At 40.8% G+C, this 13,180-nt stretch overlaps 1 protein-coding gene across 5 annotated transcripts in view; it reads left to right on the plus strand.

Moving 5' to 3' along the window:
- The window catches only part of LOC119166621 (SH2 domain-containing adapter heavyweight), a 232,187-nt gene that overhangs the window by 202,850 nt on the left and 16,157 nt on the right, over positions 1–13,180 (plus strand). For all 5 annotated transcript variants that reach the window (XM_075891526.1, XM_075891521.1, XM_075891524.1 and 2 more), the window contains 4 exons: positions 4,338–4,523; positions 8,177–8,385; positions 10,650–10,921; positions 12,369–12,522. In XM_075891526.1, coding sequence (XP_075747641.1) covers positions 4,338–4,523; positions 8,177–8,385; positions 10,650–10,921; positions 12,369–12,522 — 821 coding nt within the window. The remainder of the gene's footprint in view (positions 1–4,337; positions 4,524–8,176; positions 8,386–10,649; positions 10,922–12,368; positions 12,523–13,180) is intronic.

A 13,180-nucleotide genomic window follows, 5' to 3' on the forward strand; every position in this document is an offset into this window, starting at 1 on the left:
TCTTGGCCTTGCACGTGGGAAGTGTTATAGGCAACACTTTGATTTGACCAAATCTTGTTCATCAGTACTATACAGTCTCTGCATTGCTTCATTCTTGATAACTATGAAATACTAACCCACCAGCTTTTCATCAACCTAGCCAAAAGAAACACTCTCATGTTGCCATCTTATAAGAATATGCTTAGGAATACTCTCAAACATCTTTTTCTGCAATATTGCTTCGAAGTATAATCGAGAAACATTCAACATTAAAAAAAAATATTCGATTTCGCCTTGCACCCAAAGTTTTGTTATTTGCACAGCTCTACTTAGGATAGAAGAATTTGTTGCTGTGAAGGTTGGTGCATCTTAACTGTGATACCTGACACACACATAAAACCAGAATTTCACTCAAGTGTTTGTGTGTGTGTTTGATTTTTATATATGTGTTAGGTGGCGCAGTTATCATTTTCGTGTTTTCACTCAGAAACACAAAAAGGAAAACTTAAAGTACTAGTATATTAAAAACTGCATTAGGCTTTTTGTTTGCACACCTTTTGCACTAGTTATGTCATTTTCATGCATTCACACATTACATATGGCATTACCATATATAACTTTTTTTTTGTTATGTCATTCGCATTGCTGTTCTTGTCGAAAAAAGAAAACAATGAGAGCAATGTTAGTTGATAATTATCTCACTGCCGATGTTTTACACAATGCCACTTAGTGAGTTGCTAGCTGCAATGTTGTGCTTGTAGGTCTCTGGTTATATTGTAGTTGGAGAAAATGCCACAAGATGTTGCTACTCACTCTGCAGCTGCAGAGCCATCAACGGCTCCATTGGTCATGTATTTGCAAATGTTAGGAAGCCTAAACACAAGTGAAATCTCTCTACTTTCGGGATCGTACTGCATAGTGGACAAGTAGCTGCTTCGATGATCCGATGTGTGTATGTGGGATCAGAATGCCTGTAGAAGGCTACATTGCCCAATCTAATCTAAACACGAGTCAGTTAAGCGTATATCTCCACACTTACACGCTACACATACACAATGTTACAATGTACTGTCGCCACTTCTTTTGTCGCATCTCAACCTGCTGCTTTACAGATGATTGAAGCGAAAATGTTTCTGTGTGCCCGATTTCGCGGCTGCTTCATGGTATTGCCTCAGTTAGATGACCATCGCACAAACAAAATTGCAGCCACGACAATGACACGAACATAACCGCAGCCTCTGGCAAAATACACGAAGAGAATTGAGCTTTTCTGACTGTTTTTTACACTCCTCTTAGCTTTTTCATCCATAACAGCATTAGACAAGCAAGATAGTTTGACAATCGAGGAAAGAACCAATCGCAGAGCTGAACTCGGCAGACAAAACAGCAGCACTGACTATATGGCAGAAGCACGCCAGCAATGGCGTTCGTGGTAAATAGCGTATTTGTTAATGAGCATGCCAGTTATGTACTGGGGCACCTGAGTATTCTTTGAAATCGAAACTGCCTCTGGTTGTAATCCACGAGCATATAAGTATATGTGTTATATTGCTGCTACTAGCGAGTCAGTAGCTACTGACTAAGAGAAAAAAGTGGAGGTCATAAATTTTCTTTTCACCAACTGTATAGAATGTTTTGGCACATGCCAGTCTTTGATTGCATGTCAGTTTTTGAGCTCATGCCAGTTCATAATGATTATTGTATATTTATGACACCGGGCACACCTGGACCATAATACAGTAGCTCTGCTGTGAGCCAGAGCTAATTTACACATGGACAAGGAAAGCATTACATGAGGACGGGCTCTGACTGCCAATAACATGCACCAGTATATAGTTTAGGAAAATGGAGACGGAAGTGTTTAGAAAGGAAGATAGTTGCTGTTGCACATGAGGAACAAGAGTGCCAGTAATCTCACAATTCGGTGTGCCAAACTTGGGTGCGCACCTCTTCTCCATGAAACCAAGGTGGTGCACAAGTACAAAAATGATCGCATTCGAGAAATTTTCGAGACCTTCACAATGATGGGTAAAGGCTTAATGTTCATTAGCACTCCATCGGTCATCCTTTCTGTCAGGGAATACAGGCTCCTACAGCAATCCTAATGATGTCCCAATCCATTTTTGTCATGAGTATTACATGCAACTGCAACTATCTACCTTCCTAACCCCATAACTAAGTTATATTAGAAAATTCTTTATAAACATATATGTATTCGAAAGACTGTATGATAAGACTATTTTTCATTTATTTCGTTATATCTGTGTTCGCTATATCGAGTTCACTCAATAAAAGCTTTGTTGGCAGTAGGCACCTGTCCTTGTGTGATGTGTTCCTTCTCCTTGTGTGAATGAGCACTCTTTTTTTTAGACAGACTAATGTAGGATTTCATCCTGTTCATTAACATATTACCATTTACACAACACCTGATCACTATAAAGGTTGACAGCAGCAACAGCAATGGTAGCAATATTTTTCAGAATTTCTCATGCATACAGTTCAACCTCTTATAAGGGGCATGCACTGGGGAGCAATTCTTGTCCTTTATATGAGCTGTCTCTCATGATCCGGTTACCATGTATGCATTTTCCTATCAACCCTTATTTTCATGTAAGCACACTGGTGTCTCTTGTACCAATTTGTCCCTTACATCAGTGTCTCTTACAAAGGGGTTCAGCTGCACTTTGAGAATTGTATGTGGATACAAGACATACAACTTCAATGAATTTTCATATTCTTCATGTTTGCTGGTGTGAGCCATTCCTTAGCGTTGTAGTCAGGATTGTGCAATGTTTTCACAGATTTTCTTCTAGGAAATAGCATGTTCAACTGAAAACTATCTCATGTATTGTATTGTACTGCACAAAGCGTTGCAAGGTGCAGCCACAATTCACACTGCTGTCCCTTATAGATCTGATACATTATCACTAACAGTAAGCTAATATATGTGCATAAATGATGGCCTAAAAGTGAAAACCAAGTGTATCAAATAAAATAAAAAGGTGTTTCATATAAGCTACCACAGTGAATAAGTATAGAACCGTGATACCGGTAGCTGTCCTTGTAGCTGTGACAATTAGCATCAAGTATCGTCAAGTTACCTGTTACAGTAAGACTGAAAATTCAGTGCCTATAGAAAATAGCATAAAACGACTCGTAGGGATGCTCATGACACAATTGAAGAATTTGGTGTAACAATGTTTATCAACTCCTCTTCGTAACATATTTTAGATTGCTTGTAATACTTTTTGTCTTATATGTGTGTCGTGGAATCAGTTGGAACACCAGTTTACGTCAACTGTTCCCATCTTCTTTTGTTTCCCACATTCACCAGTGAATTGTCATATATGTTATGAAAGCTCAAATTAGCTGGGATGCTAAGTAGCAACCACAATTTGTGCAGCTGTATACTCCAGGCATGCTCAGAATATTACGTATTTGTCCTCAACATTTCCGAGACGTAAAATTGAACTCGGGAGATTTTATGTATTTAAACAATAGCAACAATTATGCAGAGTGATAAAGAATAAAGCAGAAAGGTTATTCTGGCAGCACAATGCAAAAACATGTGACAGTATGCTGACTAGAAAAATCTATTCAGAGATAAGGGTATTGTATGGAATGGAAAACAAGGATAACTAAGGAATCACTCGGGCTAACAGTCAACCTAATCATGATTTTAAAGTTTCTTTTAAAAAAATGTGGAAGAAATAAACAGATAGGGCATGTACCTCCTTATTACCAAGTACCTCTTTATTACCAGTGGTGCTGCTGCACGGTAACATTTGACAGCATACGAAGCTATTCCAATATCGTCGCACCATCCCAATATTGTTGCACCATGCTTGTGTTTGTCATCGGCATCACAATAGCATTGTGATTGTTACCCTCAACGTGGTCCCTACAATATTATTGTCATCATTATACCATCATCATTGTGTCACTATTGTCCAGCTTTGTCACCATTTCACCATTCTCGCCAAAATGATGAAATGGAGTCAGTCAGTCAGTCAGTCAGTCTGATGAACTACCTAAATGCTCGTTGAGCCTGAATAAATTCTGTGTGTTCAGTTCAGTCACATGTTCTGCCAGTCTGAATATGTTGTCCAGCCTCGGATTTTAAGAGGAAACAACTTAAGTTAGAAGAAATGTAGGCACACATGAATAAAAAAAGAAAGCAAGATAATGGCAGGACCTCCAATTTTATGAGTTACAGCTTGGTACGCTGTTCATTAGTACGTTGTGCTTTGAAGTTGCTTTCTATTTACCACACAATTAATTCATAATAGAGGTTCAGAGAGGAACATTAATGTGGAAGTTGTTATGGCATGCATATATGGGTGGGTGTTGCCCTGCAGCATATGGCACCCACGGCTGCACCACTTCAAAATGGTTCCAACTGTGCCCTCCAGTCATTCAGAGCATCACCATCAGTGGACAGCCTGTCCAACTCTTCCTGTGACAGTCCTCGAAAACCTGAAGAAAAGCGGGGAAGACTGGTAGCAGTCGCACCGCCCACAGTGATCAATGGAGCGCCGTTTAAGGTAGGCATTCTTTATCGGTGTGTGTGAATAAAAAAAAATTTACGATGGAATTGAATACAAATCATGTAGTGACGACACCAAATCACATATACAAGTCAGATGCAATTTGAATAGTTTACAAATACCAAAGTGAACGCCAACAGTATGGCCCTAGACATTTCAATTCAAACAAGGATTCATAAAGTTTAAAATAAGTACCATAACAAAGACTTTCTACTGGCAAAAAATGACATTATGAAAACTGAGGTAAACTTATATACAGCCCTTTGAGATACCTTGTGATTAGGTTAATGAGTAGCAGTGATTTCAGTGTTCAAAATGGCACTTTGTAAAGAATATCTAGATAAAACTGAATCGTAAAAATTATGCATTGTTGAAGCAGACACCACATATACAGCTAGATACATAAAGAAACCAATAAAAAAGAATACAATATGTCACAGCATGAGACTTAATCCCACAAGCGTGTTGTGTCGGCAAAAAAAAATTTGTACCAACACAATTTATGTGTCTGTTGTTATTCATGTAAACATACTTACGAGAACATGTGAGGAAACATATGGAGTTGATAGTCCTGTGAAAGCTCGAGTTGCATGCATCTTTATAATTCAATGATTATGCAAAAACTTGCCCCTCACTTCTCCAATGTTAAATTCCTTTTGGGTTTTTTTATTGGCACTGATTACTTGAAAAGTGAAAAGTATTCATAAGTTGTTTGGTACTTCACAATTGCACAATTTAATTCACCAACCAAATTGAGTAAAATGCTGTTTGATTCATTAGTAATAGGAATTTCTTAATATTTGCACAGCCCTAGTTCTTAACGTTTGTCAAGGAGACATTAGAGTGTGTCAGTACATCATTACTAATCTTCAGCCAAGTGAAACCGGAAAAAAACCTGATGCATGCACAGGTACTGAAGACCAGAAATATAAGGTATTCAAATTGGAATAGCACATAAGAGAAGTGATGCATACACTGACATTGAAAGATAGCAATATAGGGTAGTCAAATTTAAATACTTTACAAAAAAGAAGAATAATGAAACGTCACAGCAAAGCTTAACGCTACTAAAATTAGGCAGTAGTTGTAGGTACTGAGACTATGTTGCTAGTGATATGACAACGAAGGTGAACCTGTTCAAAGACTCACTGCAAGGGGCTTCAGAAAAAAAGAATGCAAGCTATAAAACCCTTCCTCAATCACTTGTATCGTTGGGTACAAGTTAGTGCTAAAACCTATTAAAGGTGAAGAGGCCAATAAATGAGTTCTTTAGTTCTTTTCAGGCATACATTAGTGACATGCAATGAGTAAGACTTGAGATCAGAGATGTTCAGAACTGATCTCAGAAATTGACAGTGGCAGAAAGTGCTGAGATTACCGGCTCAGTCAGCCTCTGATAGATTAGTTGAACCCGTAAAACAATTAAAGCTACAGTTAATGCGCTGCATGTATAAAGCTTCTGTCGAAAAGGCGTCATAGCCCCGACATTGCTTATATCATGTTAGTACTATAGTGCAGTTGTGTTCATGAAGAAGTCATGAGTGCTCCCTGCGGTGAAAAGCAAAGTTAAGGCATCTGCACAGTAAGGGTGCCGATAATACTGAAGGAAGTGTAAAGCTGGCCATCCTTCTTTGTTTCTTTTTCGGTTTTCTCATTATTCTCTCCTGTTTTTCTTTCTTTTTCTCCTGTGCCTTTTTTGTAGTTTTTTTCTTTATTTCTTTTTGTTTATTTCTTTCTTTCTCTTTATCTGCTTCCTTCTCTTTCTTGCTCTTCTATATTTCTTGCTGTTATTTTTCTACATAGTTCTGCCTGTGTTACGTCAAGTGCACAAGTTATTGTTTTTATTTTTTGGTGATGATGATAAGTGATTATCATCAAGGTGCTCAAAGAAGAAGAGGAAGAAGATTTCTCCTGGGCACGAGCAAGTGTTCAATGTGCTATTCATGGAACATTACTCTAAGCTATGATGACACTATACTACAGCATATGGCAGCCCAACCTCCTAACGTGCTCCACTCTTAAAAAAAAATAAGACACCATCTTTTCGTGGAAGACGCAGCACTGTCTCTGCAAAAGCTGGAAGAGTGGCCTTTCACAGCCTTCTCTGATCACGTTTTGGGTAACTGCTACAAGTACTCTTGCTGGGTACCCACTTCGCCATATATAAGAAAGGAAGAAAAATAACTTTATCTTAGTCCTGCATAATGCGAGTCATAATTTTTGTGTAGTTGGCCGACAATCACTATGCCATCCTTCGTCATTCTTCAGAGAAGTGAGGTATTTACTAAACCTTAATATTATGCCTGAAGAACAATGCCTGAAGTGGGTATGTGCCACAGTTTATAAGCGGTCAAGAAAAAGCTGTTGTAATGGGTTGGAGTAATGGATGACCCACTCCTTACGCTATTCACAATGTGTGATGCCTGGTTGTTTTTTTGATGTTCTAAAACGCTTTCTTACTCATATTAACGCAATTGCTTTCCCGACATCAAGCCTGACTAAGGCCAGCTTGCCAACAAGTCCTAAGCACCGACGGGGCTCAGTGGTCGAATACTGAGCTGGAACTCAGGGGACCCGGGCTGAAATCCCACTGTGTCCTTGGTGTTTTTTATTTTTCTTATTTCGTTTAATAGTGGATATAGGGGCGTTGGTAGAAACTACGCCGCCACATGTGAACCATGCTGTGATCTGGTAACAGCTTTTGCTGCTAGATTATCAGCTCTTGGCTGCCATTAGCCAATCAAAACGCCTGCATTAATGATTCCAGTAGATAAATCTTTTGGATACCTATAAGCTGCTTAGGGCATCAATCCATTGCTCACCTCTAGTCAAATCAGGCATGATGTAACGTCAACAGCCCCTCGACAACTCAAGTGCACACTGGCAATGTGAAGGAAGAGCCAGAGTCTGGTTGAAGGCAGCGCTTATTCACCATGACCGTTCGCCCAGGGTGCACCTAGCGAACTCTTCCAGTCCCATCTCCCAGCAGCGCACTCCAGCTCAGTTGAGAAACAATCATACAAAGAGTGCACGTTCCTCCATTTTTCGTTCTCAGCAAAAAGAACAGGAATTCGAGTGATACTCATCTTCAGTGGAACAACCGGTGCCGACCATTACTGCTGATATACAAAACCTAATATTCCACTTCAGACACCACTTCTGCTTTTCTCTCACTGCAGTCACATGGCCTGGACCGCGATGCCTGCCTGACCATCTTGAGAATTCACAGTGGTGGTTTGCTTCCTTGACAAACTTTCCCAAACAATAATTCAGGGAAACCCGCCAAAACTCTACAGTCACTACTCCTGACAACACCTATGATGTCACCGCCACGAATCTGCATACGTTGCAACCTAACAGGTCGAAAAAATTGTGAACAGCAGCCGCTCAGGCATTCTGAGGTGCTTGTGCACTCCGAGACTGGCTCCCTTTTCATTGAGAAAGTATCAAACTCAAGGTCCACGCTACACTGCCTGCACTAACTGTAACTCATATATTGTAGTTATTGCCTCATTAAATTTCCTACTCGTTACACTTATTCAGTAATAAAAAAAAGAGTGTTCTCATCTAGCCTGTCTAGAGAGAATAGTAAATGCTTCATAGGCAAAGATGCAGATTCACTTTGACTTTTCAAATTCCTCTAATTTCAGGGGGTCTCTTCTGCTTCGACTGAAACTGACAATGCTGAGCGGCGGCTCTCGGACAACAGCAAACGGCATCCTGCTGTAAGGCCACTGCTTCAACACAATCAAAGCCCCAGCTCGGACACGAGACCAGAGAGTGACTACGACCGGCCCTGGGACTTGCCAAGGATCAAGCGCAGCAATGGTGACTCGCCTCCGCAAGTCCCCGACCATAGGTAACAAACCAAAGCGGCCTACTGAACTGCTGAATGTGTTATGTATGCTTCATGATTTGGTTTGTTTCCACAAGTTTATTTGTAGCATTCCGCTTTAATTTTTGTATAAAGCCCACTCAATAATTGTTAAACTGTTATTTTGTCATTCTGCTTGGTTAGCACTTTCAGCAAGATTTGTAGAGTAATCTTCCTCTGAAACATGTAATGACATCTCATTTTATGAGCCTGATGTGAGTTGACACCCGTGCATCTCCAATAGCTGTGCCTCGTTGCTCATATTTCACTACCAACATCACTGAAGGCAGGCTAGAAAACAGGCTAACTGTATTTTAAGCCATTACATTCAATGGCACAAAAGGAAGGCAAGGGCAAAGAAGCAGGCGTAAATCAGACACACGGGAGCACCAAGTGACAAAAGACCTTGATGGTTGTAACAGTTAACAATAACACTAAAAAGTTGACACAAAGCACTGCAGGGTTTTCCCCAATTATATTAATGGGTCTTGAGTCTAAAGAAACAAAAACATGCTCAATTACAATTTTGGTATGAGACAGTTTGTTCATTGTTTTAGCAGGGTCTTCAAAGGTATAAAGTGATGAGAGCGACAGACACAAGAGCATTGACAAGTAGATGTAATGAGGATGTTAATACATCTTGAATTTACACGGTCCTTTGTGTCAAGATGACTTGCATAGGCACTACACCAAACTCAGTGTCATCAATTGTCTGTCCTTTGCAACTGAAAACAAGAAAGACCTTTCGCAGCACAGCATGAAGTTCGTAAAAAGTAAGTCAAGCAGTGCAGTTGCCTCTCGTATAATAATACTGTTAATAGCACAACAGTGCTTTCTATTTCAGTGCACTGCTCATGAACTTGCTAGAGTCCTTCAATAGGTACATGAGCTCCTTGAATTCTGTCAAAGAGTACCAGGAAATTCTTGTGAAAATATTGCTGTGAAACTTTCAACTTGTTGAGGAGATGTGTATCTATAAATGCTGTGCACAGTCCTTGAGTATTGATTGAGAGGTTTACAGAGAAACGATATTATTTTTTTCTCAGCACAGCCCAAATATCAAAACCTGATACAAACAGTCTAGAAGGATAAAAACTGCACAAGTTATTATTTAGAATAAAGGATACGTGTGTTGGCCTCGAGGACATACCGTGTCGCTACCTACGTTATGACGTCATTCATAGGATGCGGGGTTGACTTTGTCTGCTAGAACATCACATTGCCTGCGCCTTTGCGGTGGACACCGTGCGTGCTTCTCTTTGTTTTGAAGCTCAGTGCTTAGAGAATCGGTAAGACCTGATAATACGGACAAGCAAAATATGAATTGGTCTCCCAGTGGCACTCTAGTGTCTAATTTCCATCGTGAAATTCTACTAAGAACCGGTGCAGCCATGGGGGACGATGCAAGTGGTGTCGCGAAAGCAAAGCTGTCGTATTCCACAACTACCCATCCTCTCTGTGACATCAAAACGATCGCAGCGCTGGCCTCTCTAGTGGATGCCCTTGCGGCCAATAATTGAAAGTTCATTTTTCAGTATGCACAGTCATTAATTCAGAACTGATTAACTCTTGTGTATTGAATGCTCAATCTATGATGCAGAAATTTATACATGTACTCACAGAGTCCTAATCACCCTGTATATTTTGCATGTTTTTAATTCATTGTAAGAACTCTTATTTTAATCTGTCTCTCTAAAATAAACCCTGTCGTTTGGCACAAAAAAAAAAAACATTTAAAAAGCATTTCAGAGCACTTTCAAGTAGTCAAATTATTTCAGAGGGTGAGAGCTTTGCCCTGAATCATAAATTTACATCACTTCCCTTTGTTTCCATAACTGAAAATATACCTAAGCTAGGTACATGGCACACCCAGCGCATGCCACTTTAAAAAATTTCTATGAAATATTTAGCATAGAATTGATATCTCACAACAGCCGCTGGCCTAGCACCAACTTCTTGGGAAAGGGCATGCTCCCTCCAAAAAGAATTCTTGGCTTTGCTATCGTACATAACCTGCCATATTATTTCACTATATGTATATTGAATCTAACATTGTAGGTTTAATCCTTACCACGACAGCTGTGTCATGATGAAGGTGGAATGAAAGCGTGTTTGTGTGCTTGTAAGATTTATGTGCACACTGAGGAGCCCTAGAAGTCCAAGTTAGTGGGGAGTCCTTCTCTGTGGCACATCTCATTGCCCCACGTAAAGCCCCAGAGTTTGATTATTCTTTCTCACGGACACTGTAGGTCCCGGCCGGCTGTGCAGTCGCCCACGCAGCACACTCCAACTGTGCCCCTCTCAGCCGTCCGGCTGCCCCCTCCGTCCCCCGAGGGCACAGCTCTGCAAGCCTTAGATCCCTGTCGCGCCAGCCCTGCGCCAACAGCTTCGAGCTGCAGTGGTGGCGGCCCTAGTTCCTCCTCTCCTTCGGTGGCCATGATGGCCTCCTCCTCCTCATCCTCATCCAACACGTCCATCGCGATGGAGTCACCTGCTGCAGGTCCAGCTGCCAGACCCAGTGGTCAGTCACTTGCTGCCTCACATTTATTTCAGCCCATGGCAGTGACAGTTAACCAGCTACTTTTCTTTCTTCACATTTGTACATTTTACAATTACTTTTGATGACATCACCTATACTTTCCTTGGTACCATTCTCGGTCAGTTCTCATGAATCTAGCTATTAGCAACATGATTTTTAACAGTGAAGTTGTTCAAGATTTTATTCTGCCAGTTCGCATTACCATAAAACTAGCTGCACCTTGTGTGTGCAACACAATAACTCAGTTGGCACACATAATCTTCATCCTCTTCTTTATCTTAGGATTTTATCACTGCTTTCCTCTTCATTGATAATTTTCTCACTCATTACTGCTTTACTGATTCTTCATCACTGATTGCCTCCCTGGCTAAAGAAATCGTCCCACTCATGAGCTAGACTGTGAATTGAGTGGCCATCCCGATTTTTATCCCAGTCTGAAGTCCACGCCTATAGGAACAGGCTCGAATTCTTTTGTGCTGGTCATTCTCCCACGACCGAAACCATGTAGCACAGGTTTCTCTTCGTCTATTTATTGACTAGTTTTATGGACATTCGTCGTGCGGTTCATGTCAATGACAAAGGTCGAGCCCTGTGCTCTCAGTGCACATTGCTTTGCTTTATACTAATGATTTAGGCATGTCGGCTTGTTCTCACAAAAAGGGCAGACTTTGGGACTCATGTATATATAAACTTTCTGTTTGGCTGTTATGAGTGCAGAAAATGCTGCATACTTTCTGTCTGGGCAGCTGCAGGGCAGCTGTGGCTTGCACGATTTCAAGTCTCCTTCTTGAAATGTTAGTTCAACAAATGTTTATTGTTTTGCCATTGACAGTAACTGCAAAATTTTATGTACAAGAAGAAATTCCAGCCAGCATCTAGAATAGGCCATGTAGACTGTAATATTTTAGGTGATAGCTATGTTTACTAGAAGTTGGCAACAAAAAGAAACTCACCGAAATACGTGTACGTTGGACGAGAAAGGGTTAACAGGGGCACCAATCTAAACTAGTTTACGGTTTATTAAAATACTGTTTTCAATATTCAACTGAGTGCTGTAAATTGCCTTGTACTAACACCAATCATAGCATTTTTATATCATGGCCAAAAGTAAAGGCTAGAAAACAAAATATTTTTGTGACGCAGTATTCCCAAAAAACCAAAAATGGATTTGTTTCTTAAGAAGATGATGCATCACAATAGTTCATCGTCACACATCCCAATTGTGTTGTCTCTATACTATTGTATTAACATATAAGGTGAATAGACCGAGTGGACGCTACAAATCTGATAGTACTTATTGCCATTGAACTTTGTGGAGTACATCACATTAGATTGTATGTTACATAAAAAGTATTGTAAAAGATGTGGCCATTCAGGATGTCTTCATGCCCAGCTTTCTGAAATTTCTGATTGTGCTCCCTCTTCACAGCTCCAGCGCGACCCATGCTCAACCTGAACTTGAACCTGAATGCATCGAACTCGCCCAAGCGGTCTCGGCACAACCTCACACTTAACTTTGGTTGCGCCGCTTTGAGCGTCGTCGGCGAAAAAGTAGACACCAGTGTCGCTCTTGAAAAGCAAGGGTGAGTGCCTGCTTGCCTAATTAAGCTTCTTTTCTCCTTGCACGGACCCCACAACACGGACACATGCACACAGGCATGCACACACTCACGCACACTCACGCACACTCACACAGACTCGCACCTAGTTTTTAGGAGTGAAACTCCGTAGGCTCGCACGATGTCCGTTTTCACCGTTGTCATCATAGGTACCTGTCGGTCATCGGAACAGCTGCAGTGCCGCTGCAGCACCCTCTCTCAGCAAGCGTATCAATGAAAGTCATGGCGTCGTCTGCAGAACTATTCATAGAGTGCATGCACTGTGCATACCGACCGCACACATGTGTTGAACCAGCAATGAGCCGCTCGTACTCAGACCACGTATACAAGCCGTGTACAGCATACTGCATTGCTCGTACTTAGGCTGTGCAGTGCTAGTGCATCTATCAATGGTGCTATGCTTAGTAAAATAAAGTGACGTACATTGGCTTCCAAGGAGCTTCACTCCATCATCAGCATTCACTTCATGGATCTGCGGTAATTTTTCACATAACCAAAATGACACACTTAAATCAAATGGTTAATCGCAACTGAATGAAACCAAAAATATCAAACGTTGCTTGTAAGATTAATTTAACATGATAACGTTGAAGAGGTTGTTTTGCAGAAATACTCGCATTGG

Source organism: Rhipicephalus microplus, chromosome 1 (genome assembly GCF_043290135.1).
Source record: "Rhipicephalus microplus isolate Deutch F79 chromosome 1, USDA_Rmic, whole genome shotgun sequence".
In the NCBI taxonomy this organism is placed as follows: domain Eukaryota; kingdom Metazoa; phylum Arthropoda; class Arachnida; order Ixodida; family Ixodidae; genus Rhipicephalus; species Rhipicephalus microplus.